The following is a 17,857-nucleotide window of genomic DNA, read 5'->3' on the forward strand; positions in this document are numbered from 1 at the left end:
GTGTGAGAACGATTCTCCTGTTCGGGGCCAGGCGTGATGTATGTACCACTCCTGCTCCTAGAAAGGAGCAGAAATGAGATAACTGGGGGGTGAGAGAGGCAGGGAACCCAGCATGAGGCTCCCACTTCAAGCTAATTAGTTTAATTATGGATTATGTAAGATACTTGAGAATCTGGGAAATGATTTGCTTAAAACTATCTGTGCCCAAGGATCCCCTTGCAAATTCTTCCCCCTTTGAAGGTGCCTGCTCGTGAATTTAGACCTCAGCACTTATAATCCTAGCTTAGCAATGTGATGAGTTTCTGTAGTCCTCACTGCTCGGGAGGCTGAGGCAAGAGGATCACCTGAGCCCAAGAGTTTGACACAGCACTCTACCCATAAAACCAAACAAAACGGAACACTTATAACCCAAGGGCCACTCTAGAGGTACCCATCAGAAGCAGGGTGCTCCTTCTGACACACTGTAACTATACCAGACACATTGGCTCAAATTTCCTCTAACCAAGTTGTGAGTTGTTTCTCAGTTGCCATGAAATCCCCAGGTTGAAGGTCACATAACCGGGGCATGCCCAGACCAACCAAGCCCCAAATATGGGCAGAACCTAAGTGCTTGGACCAAGGAGCAGGTACTGAATTAAGAAGGGGACACCACATGGCAGGATCAGAGCTGTGGTGTCACCCTTGCCAGATCCAGACAGATCACACCTCCTGGTATGACCGGTTTTGTAACCAAAATTTTACAATTCTCTAGTGTCTTAGCTCCCTCATTTTCCAAAGGAGTTTCTAGTGTTCACATCAGAACTGACGCAGGCAGCTAAGTGGCCTTGACCTGACAGGGATGAAACGGTGAGTGTTTTCTGAGCAGTCGTAGAAAAAAGTGGAAAAGAGACAGAGGTCTCAGTACAAACTGCTGAACAGAACTTCGGAACTTTCTGTACACTGATGCCATTCTTTTGAGTTTTTCCCAGGAGCAGCAGAACCCCCTTAGAGTCCTGAGAAAACTATAGACCCTTACTCTACCTGATGATGGTCCAGAGAAAGACAAGCTATACAACACCACAAATTGGGATCAAGAGCCACTGAAGTTGGAAGAATGGATTGTATTAACCCCTAGCTCATTATAATAATAAACTCCCACCCTGGGGAGAGATGCGTCCACCATTTCCTGTTCATGGGATGTATGCACTAGCGTGATTCCCCTTTGCACTTGCGTGCCCTGCACCCCAAACATGCAATGGGCTTCACTCCTTCTATGCGTTGTTCATTTTCACCTCCACAAAAACCCCTTGATTTGAGGTAGCCTGTGCCTCTCCCTCCCAGTTGATGCAACCTCTGAAATAATTCTCCCTTGACAGTCCTTGTCTCAATAATTGGCTTTCTGTATGGGGAGCAACACTGAATCCCCCTCTGTGGGTGTGTTAACACTGGCAACACATCGCACCGCACAATCAGATCACAGCTCATTGCTTTCTGGCTGTAAAAGCAGGCAACCCTCACCCCTTGTTCCAGGACATACTGCTTTAGAAACTGTCCTCCATATGATCCTTATTTGAACTGAGTAACAAACCCCTTGCTATAAACAACTTTGCTGTGTCTATTGGCCTGATACCCACCAGGCAGACAAACCCCTCTATTTGGGTGGTAGCCATACTGGCGCTCAACTTATTATTACTGCTCAACTCGGCCTCCATGACTCCTGTGGCTAATTTTTCTCTTTCTTTTAATCTTACAATTACTGTTTACTACTTTACCTTTGTCTTCTGCTTTAGTCTACCTTTTTTTTTTTTTTTTTGGAGACAGTCTTACCATGTCACACCTCGAACTCTTGGGCTCAAGCGATTCTCTTGCCTCAGTCTCCCATGCAGCTGGGACTACAGGCACCCGCCACAATGCCTGGCTATTTTTTGTTGTAGTTGTCATTGTTGGTTAGCTGGCTCGGGCCTGGGTTCGAACCCACTAACCTCTGTGTATGTGGCTGGTGCCATAACCACTGTGCTATGGGTGCTGAGCCTATTTTTTAATTCTTGAGACTTTGGGTTTTCCTATCACCAACAAGGATAAAGTGGCCTTTGGCCACCAGATGAATCTTCAGGCAGCCTGAAAGTGGCTGCTTGAGTGTCATTTTGATTTGGGGTGGGCCTGGAGGTATAAGTCATGGCCATTTATATGGAATCCCTAAAGGGGGCTGGGACCCAGTGGGTGATGCTCAGAAAACTAGAGATACCTATTCCCATAGAGACCAGAGAAGATGGTGGTGTCCTGGCTTTCCAAATTACATTCTAGATCAGGGCTAGCTAGTAGGAATACAATGCAAGCTACAAAGGCAAGCCATCTATTTAATTTTTTCTAAATTAAAAACAATTTTTAAAAAGTATTTTATGTGACAGAATCTTGTTATGTTGCCCAGGGTGGACTTGAACTCTTGGTTTCGCTGAGTTGCTGGGACTACAGACTTACACCACTGTGCCTATATGATTTTAAATTTTAGTAGCTACACATTTAAAAAGTAAAAAAGAAGCAATATTTTACTTAATGTCTTTTTTTTTTTAAGACAGAGTCTCACTTTATTGTCCTTGGTAGAGTGCCATGGTGTCACAGCTCACAGCAACCTCCAGCTCTTGGGCTTAAGCGATTCTCTTGCCTTAGCCTCCCAAGTAGCTGAGACTACAGGTGTCCACCACAACACTTGGCTTTTTTTTTTTTTGGTTGCAGTCTGGTCAGAGCCAGGTTTGAACCAAACACCCTCAGTATATGAGGCTGGTGCCCTACTCACTGAGCCACAGGCACCGCCCATTTTACTTAATGTCTTAAAAATGTTTGCTGGGCAATGTGGCTCATATCTGTAATCCTAGCTCTGTGGGAGGATCCTTTGAGACCAGTAGTTGGCAACATAGTGAGAACTTATCTCTACAAAAAATTAAAAATGTTATCATTTCAGCGTGTAATTAATATATAGACAAGGTTTTAGTGTTATAATTTGCATTCTTTTTTGTCATAGTAAAGCCTTCAAGAGCTGGTGTGTATTTTATCCCACAGCACATCTGAATTAGGACTAGCCATGTTTCAATGACTCCATAGTCCTGGGTAGCTAATGGCTACCATAAAATTAGCAGTGGTGGAAGTGCACTCAGGTTTTATCGTTATATTAATTTGGGGGTTTTGTTGTTTTTTTGTTTTTAATTTCAAGAGAGAGGTCTTACTCTGCTACCAGGCTGAAGTGGAGAGGCAGCTCATAGCTCACTGCAACCTTGAACTCCTGCATTCAAGCCATCCTCCTGCCTCAGCCGCCCAAGTATCTGGGACTACAGGCATGTGCCACCACCACCCAGCTAGGTTTTCAGTTTTTTTGTGGAGAGGGGGTCTCACTGTATTGCCCAGACTGGTCTTAAACCTTCATCTCCAGGGATCTTCCTACCTTGGTCTCCCTAAAAATCGAGATTACAGGGTGTGAGCCACCACCCTTGCCCTGGTTATATTATTACTATATCACAAATGTTTAAATACAACAAACCAAGCAGCTTAAATAACACAATTCAGTGTCTCAGAGTTTCCATGGATCAGGAATATGGGTCTGGGCTAATTGAGTCAAGGCATCTCCAAGATCTGTGATTTCATCAATGGCTTCTCTTCCCTGATTGTTGGCAGAATTTAGTTCCTTACCATCACTGGACCAATGTCCCCATTTTCTTGCTAGCAGTCAGATGTGGGGGGGGACTGCCCTCAAGTCTTTGCCAAGGGCGGTTTATAATTTGTTATTTACTTCTTCAAGACCAACAGGGGACCCTACCTTCCAATTTCCAAACTCCTCTTTGTCGTCAGGGCTCACCTGATTATATCAGACCCACTCACCTAACTTTTGCAGATCTTGGATCTGCAAAACCCCCTTTTCCATATAATACACCATAATGAAGGAGTAATACCTGCTTCATGTTATAAATCAGTTCATGTTCCAGGGAAGGAGATGACACAGAGCGTCATTTTTTAGAGATAGAGTCTCACTTTGTCACCCTCAGTAGGGTGCTGTAGAGTCACAGCTCACAGCAACCTCCAGCTCTTGGGCTTGGGCGATTCTCTTGCCTCGGCCTCCCAAGTAGCTGGGACTACAGGCACCCGCCACAACACCTGGCATTGTTTTTGTTGCACTTTGGCAGAAGTCCGGTTCAAACCCACCACCCTCAGTATCTAGGGCCGGCGCCCTACCCACTGAGCCACAGGCACTGTCCTTTTTCTTTTGAGACAGAGTCTTATTATGTCGCCCTCAGTAGAGTGCTGTGCCGTCACAGCTCACAGCAACCTCAAACTCTTGGGCTTAAGTGATTCTCTTGCCTCAGCCTCGCAAGTAGCTGTGACTACAGGTGCCTGCCACAATACCCAGCTATTTTTTGTTGCAGTTGTCATTGTTGTTTAGTGGCCCTGGCCGGGTTGGAACCCACCAGCCTTGGTGTATGTCGCTGGCACCGTAACCACTGTGCTACAGGTACTGAGCTATATGGTGAAATATTTTGATACTTGATCTTAGTCAAAAGGCTGAGAGGTGATGATGAAATATTTTTAATTTTTAATTTAATTTAATTTAATTTTTGAGACAGAGTCTCACTTGGTCACCCTTGGTAGAGTGCTGTGACATCTTAGCTCATAGCAATCTCAAACTCTTGGGCTCAAGCAATTCTGTTGCCGCAGCCTCCTAGTAGCTGGGACTATAGGTGCCCACCACACATCTGGCTGTTTTTTTTTTGTTGTTTGTTTGTTTGTTTTACATATACATGTGTTAATTAGGTTTCCATTTTTTTTGCCTTCACAAAATTAAAAAGAGTTAAAATTTAATGACGATAACAATGTTTAAGATAAGGATTAGAAACAAAAACCTTGTAAAGAATGAATGAACATAAATACATTCAGAAAAGGAATCAGACAATTGCTACATCGAAATATTAAGCAACAATAATAATAATGCAAAGAAAGTAACATTCACATTGTCAAATAAGAGTATGTCTATTATAGAATGCTTTGACTCTGAGATTCAGAATGGAGTAATCAGTTAACTTCTTTTTATTATTTTTTAAGTATCAAAAAATAGATATTTATAAATAAAAGTAAAAGATAATTTCAAAAAACAAATCATGCTAAATCTTGTAAACAATAGAAAAAGAAGAAATACATCAAAATCATTCTACTTGATCTGGATACACCTGATATTAAAGTTGGAGAAAATATATTATTATAAATGAGAAATTACAAACATATATCACTTATAAATGAGGATACAATGTCCTAAACAACATATTAACATGTTGAGTTAAAAATTAATGTTTAAGTAATATACTTTGGTCAAAATTAAAACCAATTTATGTGGGCGGCACCTGTGGCTCAGTGAGTAGGGCGCCGGCCCCATATGCCGAGGGTGGCGGGTTCAAACCCAGCCCCGGCCAAACTGCAACAAAAAAATAGCCAGGCGTTGTGGCCGGCGCCTGTAGTCCCAGCTGCTCGGGAGGCTGAGGCAAGAGAATCGTGTAAGCCCAAGAGTTAGAGGTTGCTGTGAGCTGTGTGACGCCAGGGCACTCTACCCGAGGGCAGTACAGTGCGACTCTGTCTCTACAAACAAACAAACAAAAAAACCAATTTATGTGAAAATTAGTCACTATTTTCTTTTCCTTTCCCTCAGTCCCTCCCTCCTTTTCTGTCTGTTCTCCCCTTCCCCCATGCCCCACCATGTCATTAATTGCCTTCAAATCAAAATTGAGTACATAGGAGTCATACTTCACTCCTGTGATGCTTCACTAAGAATAATGTGTTCCACCTCCATCCAGGTTAGTACAAATGCTGGGAAATCTCCATTTTTTATGGCTGAATAATATTCCATCATATACATATACCACAGCTTACTGATCCATTCCTGGGTTGAAGGACATTTAGGTTGTTTCCACATTTTGGCAATTGTAAATTGGGTTGCGATAAACAGTCTAATACAGGTGTCTTTATAATAAAAGGGTTTTTTTTCCTTCTGGATAGATGCCCAGTAATGGGATTGCAGGATCAAATGGGAGGTCTAGGTTGAGTTCTTTGAGGTTTCTCCATACTTTCTTCCAAAAAGATTGTATTAGTTTGCAATCACACCAGCAGTGTAAAAGTGTTCCTTTCGCTCCACAATCGCACCAGCATCTGCAGTTTTGAGATTTTGTGATATAGGCCATTCTCGCTGGGGTTAGGTGATATCTCAGGGTGGTTTTAATCTGCATTTATCTAATAATTAGGGATGATGAGTGTTTTTCATATGATTGCTGGCCATTCGTCTGTCATCTTTGGAGAAGATTCTATTCATCTCTCTTCCCCATTGATGTATGGGATTGTAGGTTTTTTTCTTGTGAATTAATTGAAGTTCTGTATTAAGTGTTTGTCTGATTCGAAATATGCAAATATCCTTTCCCATTGGGTAGGTTGCCTATTTCCTTTGGTTGTCTCCTTGGCTGTACAGAAACTTTTCAATTTAATTAAAGCCCATTTGTTTATTATTGCTGTTGTTGCTATTGCCATGGCAGTCTTCCTCATAAAATCTTTCCCCAGGCCAATATGTTCCGATATCTATTCTTTCTCTGAGGATTTTTATTGTTTCGTACCTTAAATTTAAGTCTTTTATCCATCTTGAATCAATTTTTTGAGTGGAGAAAGGTACAGGTCCAATTTCAGTCTTTTACATGTGGATATCCAATTCTCCCAGCACCGTTTATTGAATAGGGAATCATTCCCCCAGTGGACACTCTTGTTTGGTTTATCTAAGATTAGGTGACTGTAAGTTGTTGATTTCATTTCCTGGTTTTCTATTTGATTCCAAACATCTATGTCTCTGTTTTTGTGCCAGTACTATGCTGTCTTGACCACTATGGCCTTGTAATACAGCCTAAAATCTGGTATGGTGATACCCCTGGATTTGTTTTTATTTATTTATTTATTTATTTATTTTTGAGACAGAGCCTCAAGCTGTTGCCCTGGGTAGAGGGCTGTGGCATCACAGCTCACAGCAACCTCCAACTCCTGGGCTCAAGCAAGTCTCCTATCTCCGCCTCCCAAGTAGCTGGGACTATAGGCGCCTGCCACAATGCCTGGCAATTTTTTGGTTGCAGCCGTCATTGTTGTTTGGCGGGCCTGGGCTGGATTTGAACCCACCAGCTCAGGTGTATGTGGCTGGCACCTTAGCTACTTGAGCCACAGGCGCCGAGCCACTGGCTTTGTTTTTATTACTAAGAACTGCCTTAGCTATATGGGTTTTTTTCTGGTTCCATACAAAACGCAGAATCATTTTTTGCAAGTCTTGAAAATAGGATGTTGGGATTTTTTTTTTTTTTTTTTTTTGTGGTTTTTGGCCGGGGCGGGGTTTGAACCCACCACCTCTGGCATATGGGACCGGTGCCCTACTCCTTGAGCCACAGGCGCCGCCCAGATGTTGGGATTTTAATAGGGATGGCATTGAATCGGTAAATTGCTCTGGGAAGTATAGACATTTTAAGAATGTTGATTCTTCCCAGCCATGAGCATGGTATGTTCTCCCATTTGTTAAGGTCCTCTGCTTTTTCCTTTTTTTTTTTTTTGAGACACAGCCTCAAGCTGTCCCCCTGGGTACAGTGCCGTGGCATCACATCTCACGGCAACCTCCAACTCCTGGGCTCAAGTGAGTCTTCTGCCTCCTCCTCCTAAGTAGCTGGGACCACAGGTGCCCACCACAAAGCCTGGCTATTTTTTGGTTGCAGCCATCATTGTTGTTCAGTGGGCCTGGGCTGGATTCAAACCCGCCTGCTCAGTTGTATGTGGTTGGTGCCTTAGCCACTTGAGCCACAGGCACTGAGCCGCTATTTCCTTTCTTAAGGTTACATAATTTTCTTTATAGAGGTCCTTTATCTCTTTTGTTATGTATATTACTAAGTATTTCATTTTCTTTGGGGCTATGGTGAAGGATGTTGTGTCTTTAATTAACATCTCATCTTAGTTGTTGTTGGCATGTACAAAACCAACTGACTGACTTGTGGACATTGATTTTATATCCTGAAACATTACTGTATTTTTTAATGATTTCCGAGTCTTGGGGTTGAGTCTTTAGGGTTCTCTAAGTATAAGATCATATCATCAGCAAAGAGGGAGAGTTTGACCTCCTCTGCACTGATTTGGATGCCCTTTATTTTCTTGTCTTGTCTAATTGTATTGGCTAGAACTTCCAGCACTATGTTGAATAGTAATGGTGACAGAGGACAACCTTGTCTGGTTCCAGTTCTAAGAGAAAAAGCTTTCAGTTTGACTCCATTCAATAAAATATTAGCTGTGAGTTTATCATAAATAGCTTCGATCAGTTTCAGAAATGTGCCACCTATGCCTATACTCCTCAGTGTTCTAATTAGAAAAGGATGCTGGATTTTGTCAAATGCTTTTTCTGCATCTATTGAGAGAATCATATAGTTTTTAGCTTTACTTCTGTTAATATGGTGGATAACGTTTATGGACTTGTGTATATTAAACCAGCCTTGCAGTCCTGGGATGAAGCCTACTTGATCATGATGTATGACTTTTTTGATGATAAGCTATAATCAGTTGGCTAAGATTTTGTTGAGAATTTTTGCATCTATATTCATTAGTGAAATTGGTCTGAAATTCTCCTTTTTAGTTGGGTCTTTTCCTGGTTTTGGTATCAGAGTGATGTTTGCTTCATAGAATGTGTTGGGGAAGATTCCTTCCTTCTCAATTTTTTGGAATAATTTCTGCAATATAGGAATAAGCTCTTCTTTGAAGGTTTGATAAAATTCTGATGTGAAGCTATCCGGGTCAGGGCATTTTTTTGTTGGAAGATTTTTTATTGTTTCTTTGATATCAGTGCTTGAAATTTGTCTGTTCAGGAGATCTATTTCATCTGGGATAAGTCTAGGGAGAGGGTGTGATTCCAAATATTGATCCATTTCCTTCACATTGTCAAATTTCTGGGCATAAAGTTTCTGGTAGTATTCAAAGATAATCTCTTGTATCTCTGTGACATCAGTTATTTCCCCTTTATCATTTCTGATTGAGGTTACTGGAGATTTTACTTTTTTATTTCTAGTTAGTCTGGCCAAAGGTTTATCTATTTTATTTATTTTTTCAAAGAACCAACTCCTTGTTTCATTAATTTTCTGAATGATTCTTTTGTTTTCAATTTCATTAATCTCTGATTTAATTTTGGATATTTTTCCTTCTGCTGGGTTTAGGCTTAGATTGTTCTTCTTTTTCCAATTCCATCAGATGGCTTCTTTTCTTCTGAATTCCATTTGCCTGAAAAATTGACTTCCAACTTTTTTTTTTTTTTTTTTTTTTGTAGAGACAGAGTCTCACTTTATCACCCTTGGTAGAGTGCCATGGCGTCACACAGCTCACAGCAACCTCCAACTCCTAGGCTTAGGTGATTCTCTTGCCTCAGCCTCCCAAGTAGTTGGGATTACAGGCGCCCGCCACAACGCCCAGCTATTTTTTTGTTGCAGTTTGGCCGGGGCCGGGTTTGAACCCACCACCCTCGGCATGTGGGGCCGGCGCCCTACCCGCTGAGCCACAGGCGCCGCCCTGACTTCCAACTTTTAATTCTGAGTTTTGTCTTTTGACATGAAGTGTGTTTCCTGTAAACAGCAAATAGATGGCGTCTGTTTTTTAATCCAATCAGGCAATCTATGCCTCCTCAGTGGGGAATTCAAGCCATTGATGTTTATTGAGATAATTGATAAGTGTGGTAGCATTCTATTCATCTTATTTTGTAAAAGTCTATTGCTTAGTTTTGTCGTTTGCATCATCATGGAAACTAGGTTCTGTCCTTTAATTTCTGGGTGTTTACTTTGCTGAAGGTCCATTGTGATGGTCAGTGTGTACAACAGGTTGAAGTATTTCCTGTAAGGCTGGTCTTGTGGCAAATTTCCTCAAGGTTTGCATATCAGTAAAAGATTTGATTTCTCCATCAATTTTAAAGCTTAGCTTAGCAGGACATAAAATTCTGGGCTGGAAGTTGTTCTGTTTAAGTAGATTAAAGACAGATGACCATTGTCTTCTGGCCTGAAAAGTTTCATTAGAGAAGTCTGTGGTGACCCTGATGGGTTTGCCCCTGTAGGTCAGTTGGTGCTTAATCCTGGCAGCTTGCAAAATCTTTACTTTTATCTTGACTTTAGATAGATTCATCACAATGTGCCTTGGAGAAGCTCTATTTGAACTGAGGCAACCTGGAGTCCGATATCCCTCTGAAAGGAGTGTGTCAGAATCTTTGGTGATATTAGGGAAATTTTCATTTATAATATTCTCTAGTGTGGCTTCCATTCCTCTGGGGCATTCTTCTTCTCCTTCTGGGATACCTATAACTCACACGTTTGAACGCTTCATAGAGTCCCATAATTCTGTCAGTGAACATTCTGCTTTCTCTCTCTTCTTCTCTGCCTCTTTAACTATTTGAGTTATCTCAAGAGCTTTGTCCTCTACCTCTGAGATTCTTTCTTCTGCATGATCTAATCTGTTGTTGATACTTTCTATTGCATCTTAAAGTTCCCTAATTGACTGCTTCAGTTCCTTCAGCTCTGCTATATCCTTTTTATATTCTTCGTATCTTTCATCTCTTATTTGATTCTGTTTTTGGATTTCCTTTTGGTTATTTTCCTCTTTCTCAGCAATTTCCTTCATTGTTTTCATCATCTGTGTTTTAAATTCCCCTTCTATCATTTCTCACATTTCTTTACAGGAGGAGTCCTCTGCTGTAGCTACCTCGCAATCTCTAGAAGGGGTTACTCTGAACTGGTATTTCGTGTTACCAGGATTTTTCTGCTGATTCTTCTTCATGAGTGCTTTTTTGTATCTGTTTCCTTACCCTAATTATTCTTTCACTTCTTCTTGCTCTTTAAAATTTTAATGAGTTCTTTTGGTAGAGGACCAGAAGGATGAGAAAATTGAAGAGAAAGAAGGGAAAAAAGATTTAAAAAAGAAAGAAAAGAGAGAAAGAAGAGTGAGTAAAAGAAAATATTGGAAAAAAAAAAAAGAAAGGCACGAAAAGAAAGAAACAGGAGTAATATAGGTGTATAGTAGGGTACTATGACCCAACCTTGAAGACCCCCCAAACTCTCGGGGTGTTGGGTTGGGTGATTCCCTTGAGGTCAACAGCTCTTTGCCAGCCAGATCAAACATACACAGTACCCCACCTCCACCAGATAGGGAAGAAAGCCAAAAATACTATAAATCAAAGCAAAAAAAACAAACAAGAACCCTTATGGGGTAACATTAGAGGATAAAAACAAATAATAGGGTCAGAAACACAGGCAAAGATGAAATTCTAATTGTTAAGGCAAAAATGAAAGATTGTATTTAAACTATGATAGTGAAAAAAAGAAAAATACCAGGGAAAAATGTTGAAATTAAGGAAAAAAACAAACAAAAAAAGAAACCTCCCCAAAAAACCCAAAACTGAAGAACCAAATAGTATATATATCTTGCTGAATATTGTCTGAGCAACAGGTGATCTTCTGAGGTATAAGATGTCGATCACAATGTTGATACAGCTGTACGAGATGGAGACTGGAGGCCTCTGCTGATCTCTCAGACCCCCGCAGGCTTGGGAGCCCAAAAATGTCCTCAGCCCATTTAAAAGACACTCCAAACTATGAACCTTGGCCAAGCAGAAGCTTTCCAAGGAAAGCACTTATCCCTGGGATCTCTCCCGGTGTGGCTGCCTGCTTATCCAGTGCACCAAGTCCAGACTCCCACTATGCCCTGAGGGCCAAGGCTGTTAATCTGCCACACGTGGAACTCCGCACTTCCCTAGCGTCTCAGTACCCTCCTTAGGGCAGCTCAGTCACTAGATTGTTCGCCCAAGGTCTCCCGGCTGATCTCTGCACTGCAACACACAGGGTCAGCTCTCCCACGGCAGATGTGCAGGCAGGCCACAGCTGAACGATATTAGCTCCTTTCCGGCTCAGCAGCTCAGACCGGGGGCCCCAGACAACACCCAAAGTCATCTGCACACACTGGCCCAAGATCTCCCAAGGCAGTTTAATCGAGTGCCCAAGTCCAAGAAAACCAACACAGCCCCCAGGTAAGGCTTTTCCTGCTTGCAGTCTCGCTGTTGCTATAGGTACAGCTGCAGGCGGCCTCCAACCGAACAAATGCACCTACCACTTGCCAGATTTTCCACCACTTCTGTCCTCCTTGTGGGGTCCAGAAGGCTCTCACCAGCTTCCTGTGTCCCCAAAGGGAAGCCTCTGGGCAAAACCCACCAGCCAGAGATGCCTGGAGTCTTCTCTCGCCACTCTCACTGTGCCCGACTGCACAGAAGCTGTTACTCAGCCGCCATCTTTTTTCCCATGCCTGCCTGTTTTTTAGAAACAGGTTCTTGCTCTGGCCCAGACTGGTCTCCAACCCGTGAGCTCAGGTGATCCACCCACTTTGGCCTCCCAAGTGCTGGGATTACAGGTGTGAGCCACCACACCTGGCTTGAAATATTTTTAGTAAGCTGGAGCAATGGTTGTGTAGAAGATTTCTTGAGAAACAAAGTTTGCAAACACTAGAGTAGAAACTTCTCATGGGCAGAGTGATGTCTGTTTTGTCCCAAGTAACCAAATCGGCATATAGACTAGTTAAACATTAATGGAACAACAAACACACCTGTCAAAAAAATGTTAACTTTATAAAGAGGGAGAAGGTTTTTTTTTTTTTTTGAGACAGAGTCTCACTTTATCACTCTTGGTAGAGTGCGATGACATCACAGCTCACAGCAACCTCCAACTCCTGGGTTTAGGCGATTCTCTTGCCTCAGCCTCCCGAGTAGCTGGGACTACAGGCGCCTGCCACAATGCCCGGCTATTTTTTTTGTTGCAATTTGGCTGGGGCTGGGTTTGAACCCATCACCATCGGTATATGGGGCTAACGCCCTGCTCACTGAGCCACCTGAAGGCGCTGCCCGAAGAGGGAGAAGTTTAATGTCTTGGGATAATCAGATAGACTTGTCCCTGATGTACCTATTTATTTATTTATTTTTTTGAGACAGCGTCCAAAAAAATGGACCACAGGAAGCTGGTGAGAGCCTTCTGGACCCCACAAGGAGGACAGAAGTGGTGGAAAATCTGGCAAGTGGTAGGTGCATTTGTTCGGTTGGAGGCCGCCTGCAGCTGTACCTATAGCAACAGCGAGACTGCAAGCAGGAAAAGCCTTACCCGGGGGCTGTGTTGGTTTTCTTGGACTTGGGCACTCGATTAAACTGCCTTGGGAGATCTTGGGCCAGTGTGTGCAGATGACTTTGGGTGTTGTCTGGGGCCCCCGGTCTGAGCTGCTGAGCCGGAAAGGAGCTAATATCGTTCAGCTGTGGCCTGCCTGCACATCTGCCGTGGGAGAGCTGACCCTGTGTGTTGCAGTGCAGAGATCAGCCGGGAGACCTTGGGCGAACAATCTAGTGACTGAGCTGCCCTAAGGAGCTGGCCATCTCTGGTGTATATGGCTGACAGCCTAGCTACAGGCGCCAACCCCCCCATGTGCCTTTTTATTCTATAAGTAATCAAGGATCATTTGTTATGTCCATGTTAGTTCTCAGAATCAATGGCTCGGTGTTCGAGCACAGTGGTTACAGTGCCAGCCACATACACCAAGGGTACCAGGTTCGGACCTGGCCCAGGCCAGCTAAACGACAATGGCAACTGCAACAAAAAATAGCCAGGCGTTGTGGAGGGCTCCTGTAGTCCCGGCTACTTGGGAGGCTGAGGCAAGAGAATCACTTAAACTCAAGAGTTTGAGGTTGCTGTGAGCTGTGATGCCACAGCACTCTAACAAGGGTGACATAGTGAGACTCCATCTCAGATAAATAAATAAATAAACATCACCGACTCCATTTTGATTCTGAGAACTTTTTTTGAGACACAGTCTTCTTTTATCGCCCTCGGTAGAGTGCTGTGGCATCACAGCTCACAGCAATCTCCAACTCCTGGGCTAAGGCGATTTTCTTGCCTCAGCCTCCAAGTAGTTGGGACTACAGGCGCCTGCCACAACACCCATCTATTTTTTTTGTTGTTGCAGTTTGGCCAGGGCCAGGTTTGAACTCACCACCCTTGGTCTATGGGGCTGGCACCCTACCCACTGAGGCACAGGCGCCACCCACGAGAAATTTTTTTTCTTTTTTGAGACAGAGCCTCAAGCTGTCGCCCTGGGTAGAGTGCTGTGGCATCATAGCTCACAGCAACCTCCAACTCCCGGGCTCAAGCGATTCTCCTGCCTCCGCCTCCCAAGTAGCTGGGACTACAGGCGCCCGCCACAACGCCTGGCTATTTTTTTATTGCAGCCGTCATTGTTTGGCGGGCCCGGGCTGGATTCGAACCCACCAGCTCAGGTGTATGTGGCTGGTGCCTTAGCCGCTTGAGCCACAGGCGCCGAGCTTTCTTTTTTTTGAGACAGAGTCTCACTATGTCGGCCTTGGTAGAGTGCTATGGCGTCACAGCTCACAGCAACCTCAAACTCTTGGGCTTAAGTGATTCTCTTGCCCAGCCTCCCAAGTGGCTGGGACTACAGGCACCAGCCACAATGCCCGGCTATTTTTTGTTGCAGCTGCCCGGGGCTGGGTTCAAACCCGCCACTTTTGGTATATGTGGCTGGTGCCCTAACCACTGTGTATGGGTGCCAAGCCAAAGAGTCAAAGATGTTTTAAAAAAAAAAAAAAGAAAGAAAGAAAACCCTGGTAAATAGAGCTGGGGGAAGTCACAAAGATAAGAGTTCTCACACCTGTATCCTGGTAACAAAAACCACAACTTTGCATAAAGACCATCACAACTTATACAAAGATAACTTCTGCAAGAACTTCTCCCAGCAACTGTGGACTGGTATGGTGCCACCCTCGTTACTGATCTTATAGCCAAGGATAATGATTTCAAAATAATTATGCAATCCTGCTCATTTTCTCTTTTAAAAACCCTTGTCGGTGCTGGAGGCGCCATTGGAGCCGGCTTGGCTTGCGAGCCCCGCTGAGGACCCGGACCTTGGCTCGCAGTTGCCGCCGCGTCCACTCTGGGTCTCTGGCCCCTCAGCGGCACGGCGTGCGGGGCGACGCTCAAGAGGCCCATGGAGTTCCAGGCGGCTCTGCTGAGCCCCTGTTCCCCGAAGCGGCGGCGCTGCGCCCCTCTCCCCGGCCCCCCTCCGGGCCTTAGGCCCCCGGACGCCCAGCCGCCCCCGCCGCCGCTTCAGACACAGACCCGGCACCCGACTCTGCAGCAGCCCGCCCCCCGGCAGCGAGCGGCGCCTTCCAACTCCGAGCAAAATTTTCAGAACATAAAACAAGAAGAATATCGTCGTTACCAGAGGTGGAGACATTTAGAAGTTGTTCTTAATCAGAGTGAAGTCTGTGCTTCGGAAAGTCAGCCTCACTCCTCAGCACTCACAGCACCTAGTTCTCCAGGTTCCTCCTGGATAAAGAAGGACCAGCCCACCTTCACCCTCAGACAAGTTGGAATAATCTGTGAGCGTCTCCTTAAGGACTATGAGGACAAGATCCGGGAGGAGTATGAACAGGTCCTTAACACCAAACTAGCAGAACAATATGAATCTTTTGTGAAATTCACACATGATCAGATTATGCCACGGTATGGGACAAGGCCAACAAGCTATGTGTCCTGAAGTTGTGTTGCATATCTGGGTACCAGGTTTGGCCTCAAGAGATGGCTGCTGTTCACTTTTTGCAACTGGTTTGATATCACATTTCAGCTCCAACTTTGCATCCTGAGAACACATAACGTTTCTGCAGGTCCATTTTATACAACTTGAAAGACCTTGAAATTTTCTGGTTTCTTGGTTGCCACAAGCATATCTTTCTTTTCTGCTCATCCAATAAACAGCTGTGCCCTACTGTGATAGATTTTCCAAACAAAAATACCTGGAGCAGCAGTTTAGCAAAATATGCCTTTAGTGGCACTCAGCAAATGGAGTTTCCCCAAGCACAGTTCTGTAAGAAGTGTGTTTGAGAGTGTGTATATATGTGTGTGTGTGTGTATTTTAAATTATTTGTATTGTGCAAATTTTTTTTGATCTTGGGGATTCTGGCTGTGAATTTGATGCACGACAATTATGGTTTAAAACATTTGCTTGGTCTACAGAAGATCATTAATGTTTTGTGACCATAGAAGTTGTAACGGTGGATTGTTTTATGTGTAGGTATTATTGTTAAATACAGGGACTGTTTCCAGGCACAGAATATGAATCATAAGTTAGGACGGACATTAGATGTGATTATGAGGATATAGTGAAGGTCTGCGGTCCTAAATCTACAAATGTGTGGTGAGAAATTAGAGCAAACTGGAGACGGCCATTGACACATGGACTCTGCCTAGCTGTGTTAGAAAAATACTTTGACTCCAAGCCTTAAAATACCCACGTGGAGTCAGCACTCTTCTCATTTACACTATCAAGAACTCCCTGGACACTGAACCTCCAAGGGGAGGAGGTCTCCCCTGAAGCAGGAGCATCAGGGTTTACTCCGGAGCATAACACAGGTGAGTGTGGGCCAGGGGCTGGGTCAGGCCCTGGCGGCACTGCTGCTTGGGAGAAGCACTTCACCTTTGTATCAGTTGTTAAAATTAGAATTTTGATCCTTTGGTCAGGTTCCCCCCAATTCTTTTGAGGTGTCCATGTTCAACTGTTTGAGATTTGTTTTGGCAACCCCCTGCCTGAAGTTGCTTATCGGCTGTTCTTCACCTTATTTCCAAGGCTAAGGAACAGAAAGTAGCCTCTGTTTTGAGGAGGTGGAAGTTAAGTATACATTTATTTTTTACTGTGACTTGTTCAGGACCACATTTTACAAAATGCCTTGTTTCCTTTATTACTGTTTCTGGAAAGGAAAGTTCTGTTAATATTGTTTAGTTTCAATATAGAATAGTTATTTTAATTAGGGCTTATTTTGAAAAATTCTGAGTTTAATTCAAATATACGCCAGTACCTTCTAAAGTAAGGTTATATTCAGAGACAGTTGTTCTGATGAGATGGCTTAGAGAAATTTCTGGAATATTCACATTGGAAGATTCTTTATTAATGAATGTCTTTGACTTAAATCTAACCAAAAACTGCAACATTATTCTTTGTACATTTTCATTATATAGTGTTAACAAGCTTAGTTGCAAACAAATAAAATACTTAAGCTATTAAAAAAATAAAAATCCTTGTCTTCCCTTTCCTTCCTGAGTACACACATAGTTTACTATAGGATGTGTGTTCCCAGTGCAATGCTCTCTTCCCAAATAAACATATTTTCTCTTAGAAAGCTTCTCTTTGCTATTTAGATTGGCATGTCTGAATATGAGAAGCAATAAACAAATACTAGAGTGAATTAAGACATACTTCATCTTCAAGTTTACAGACCAGTAAAGCAGACAACTTCACAAAGGTCCTGAGTGCAGCTTTGGCTGGTGGGTGGTGCGGGGGAGAGGAGTTCAGCTCTATGGAAGGAAGGCCAAGTTCACAGGGGGAGCAGAATACCCCAGGCAGAGATGCAGCAGAGGCAATGAGAAGTGATGCCTGAAAGAGCAAAGAGATCTCCTTCCCACGCAGAGGATGTTGGCTGGGATGGACAACTTGTTCTTCCAGTCTGGCTGGAATGTGGAATGTGAAGACAGATAAGGTTGGAAAGATAGGTTGGAGCCAGTTTTCAAGCTTGGGGCTGTATTTCTGAGGAACCACGCATTTATCTAACCAGTAAGAAGACATTCACAGGCTTGGTGCCTGCAGCTCAAGCAGCTAAGCTGGCGGGTTCAAAATCCAACCCAGGCCTGCCAAACAACAATGACAACAATTATGACAATAATTGACAACAATGACAAATTGTGGTGGGTGCCTGTAATCCTAGCTACTTGGGAGGCTG

General features: G+C 43.5%; 1 protein-coding gene across 1 annotated transcript; it reads left to right on the forward strand.

Annotated features, from left to right (window-relative positions):
• The first annotated feature begins 565 nt into the window (after positions 1–565).
• Positions 566–15,861, forward strand: LOC128576214 (akirin-1-like). Its single transcript, XM_053578177.1, has 2 exons — positions 566–626; positions 15,002–15,861. Exons 1-2 carry the CDS (start codon positions 566–568, stop codon positions 15,622–15,624), a joined length of 684 nt encoding a protein of 227 aa, XP_053434152.1. The 3' UTR covers positions 15,625–15,861.
• Positions 15,862–17,857: the final 1,996 nt, after the last annotated feature.

Source organism: Nycticebus coucang, chromosome 24 (genome assembly GCF_027406575.1).
Source record: "Nycticebus coucang isolate mNycCou1 chromosome 24, mNycCou1.pri, whole genome shotgun sequence".
In the NCBI taxonomy this organism is placed as follows: Eukaryota; Metazoa; Chordata; class Mammalia; order Primates; family Lorisidae; genus Nycticebus; species Nycticebus coucang.

Coding starts and splice junctions, on each gene's coding strand:
- LOC128576214 (XM_053578177.1), top strand. CDS start 566: ATGCCCAGACCAACCAAGCCCCAAATATGGGCAGAACCTAAGTGCTTG. Junction 627..15,001: donor GTGCTTGGACCAAGGAGCAG/GTACTGAATTAA, acceptor CTTGGCTCGCAG/TTGCCGCCGCGTCCACTCTG.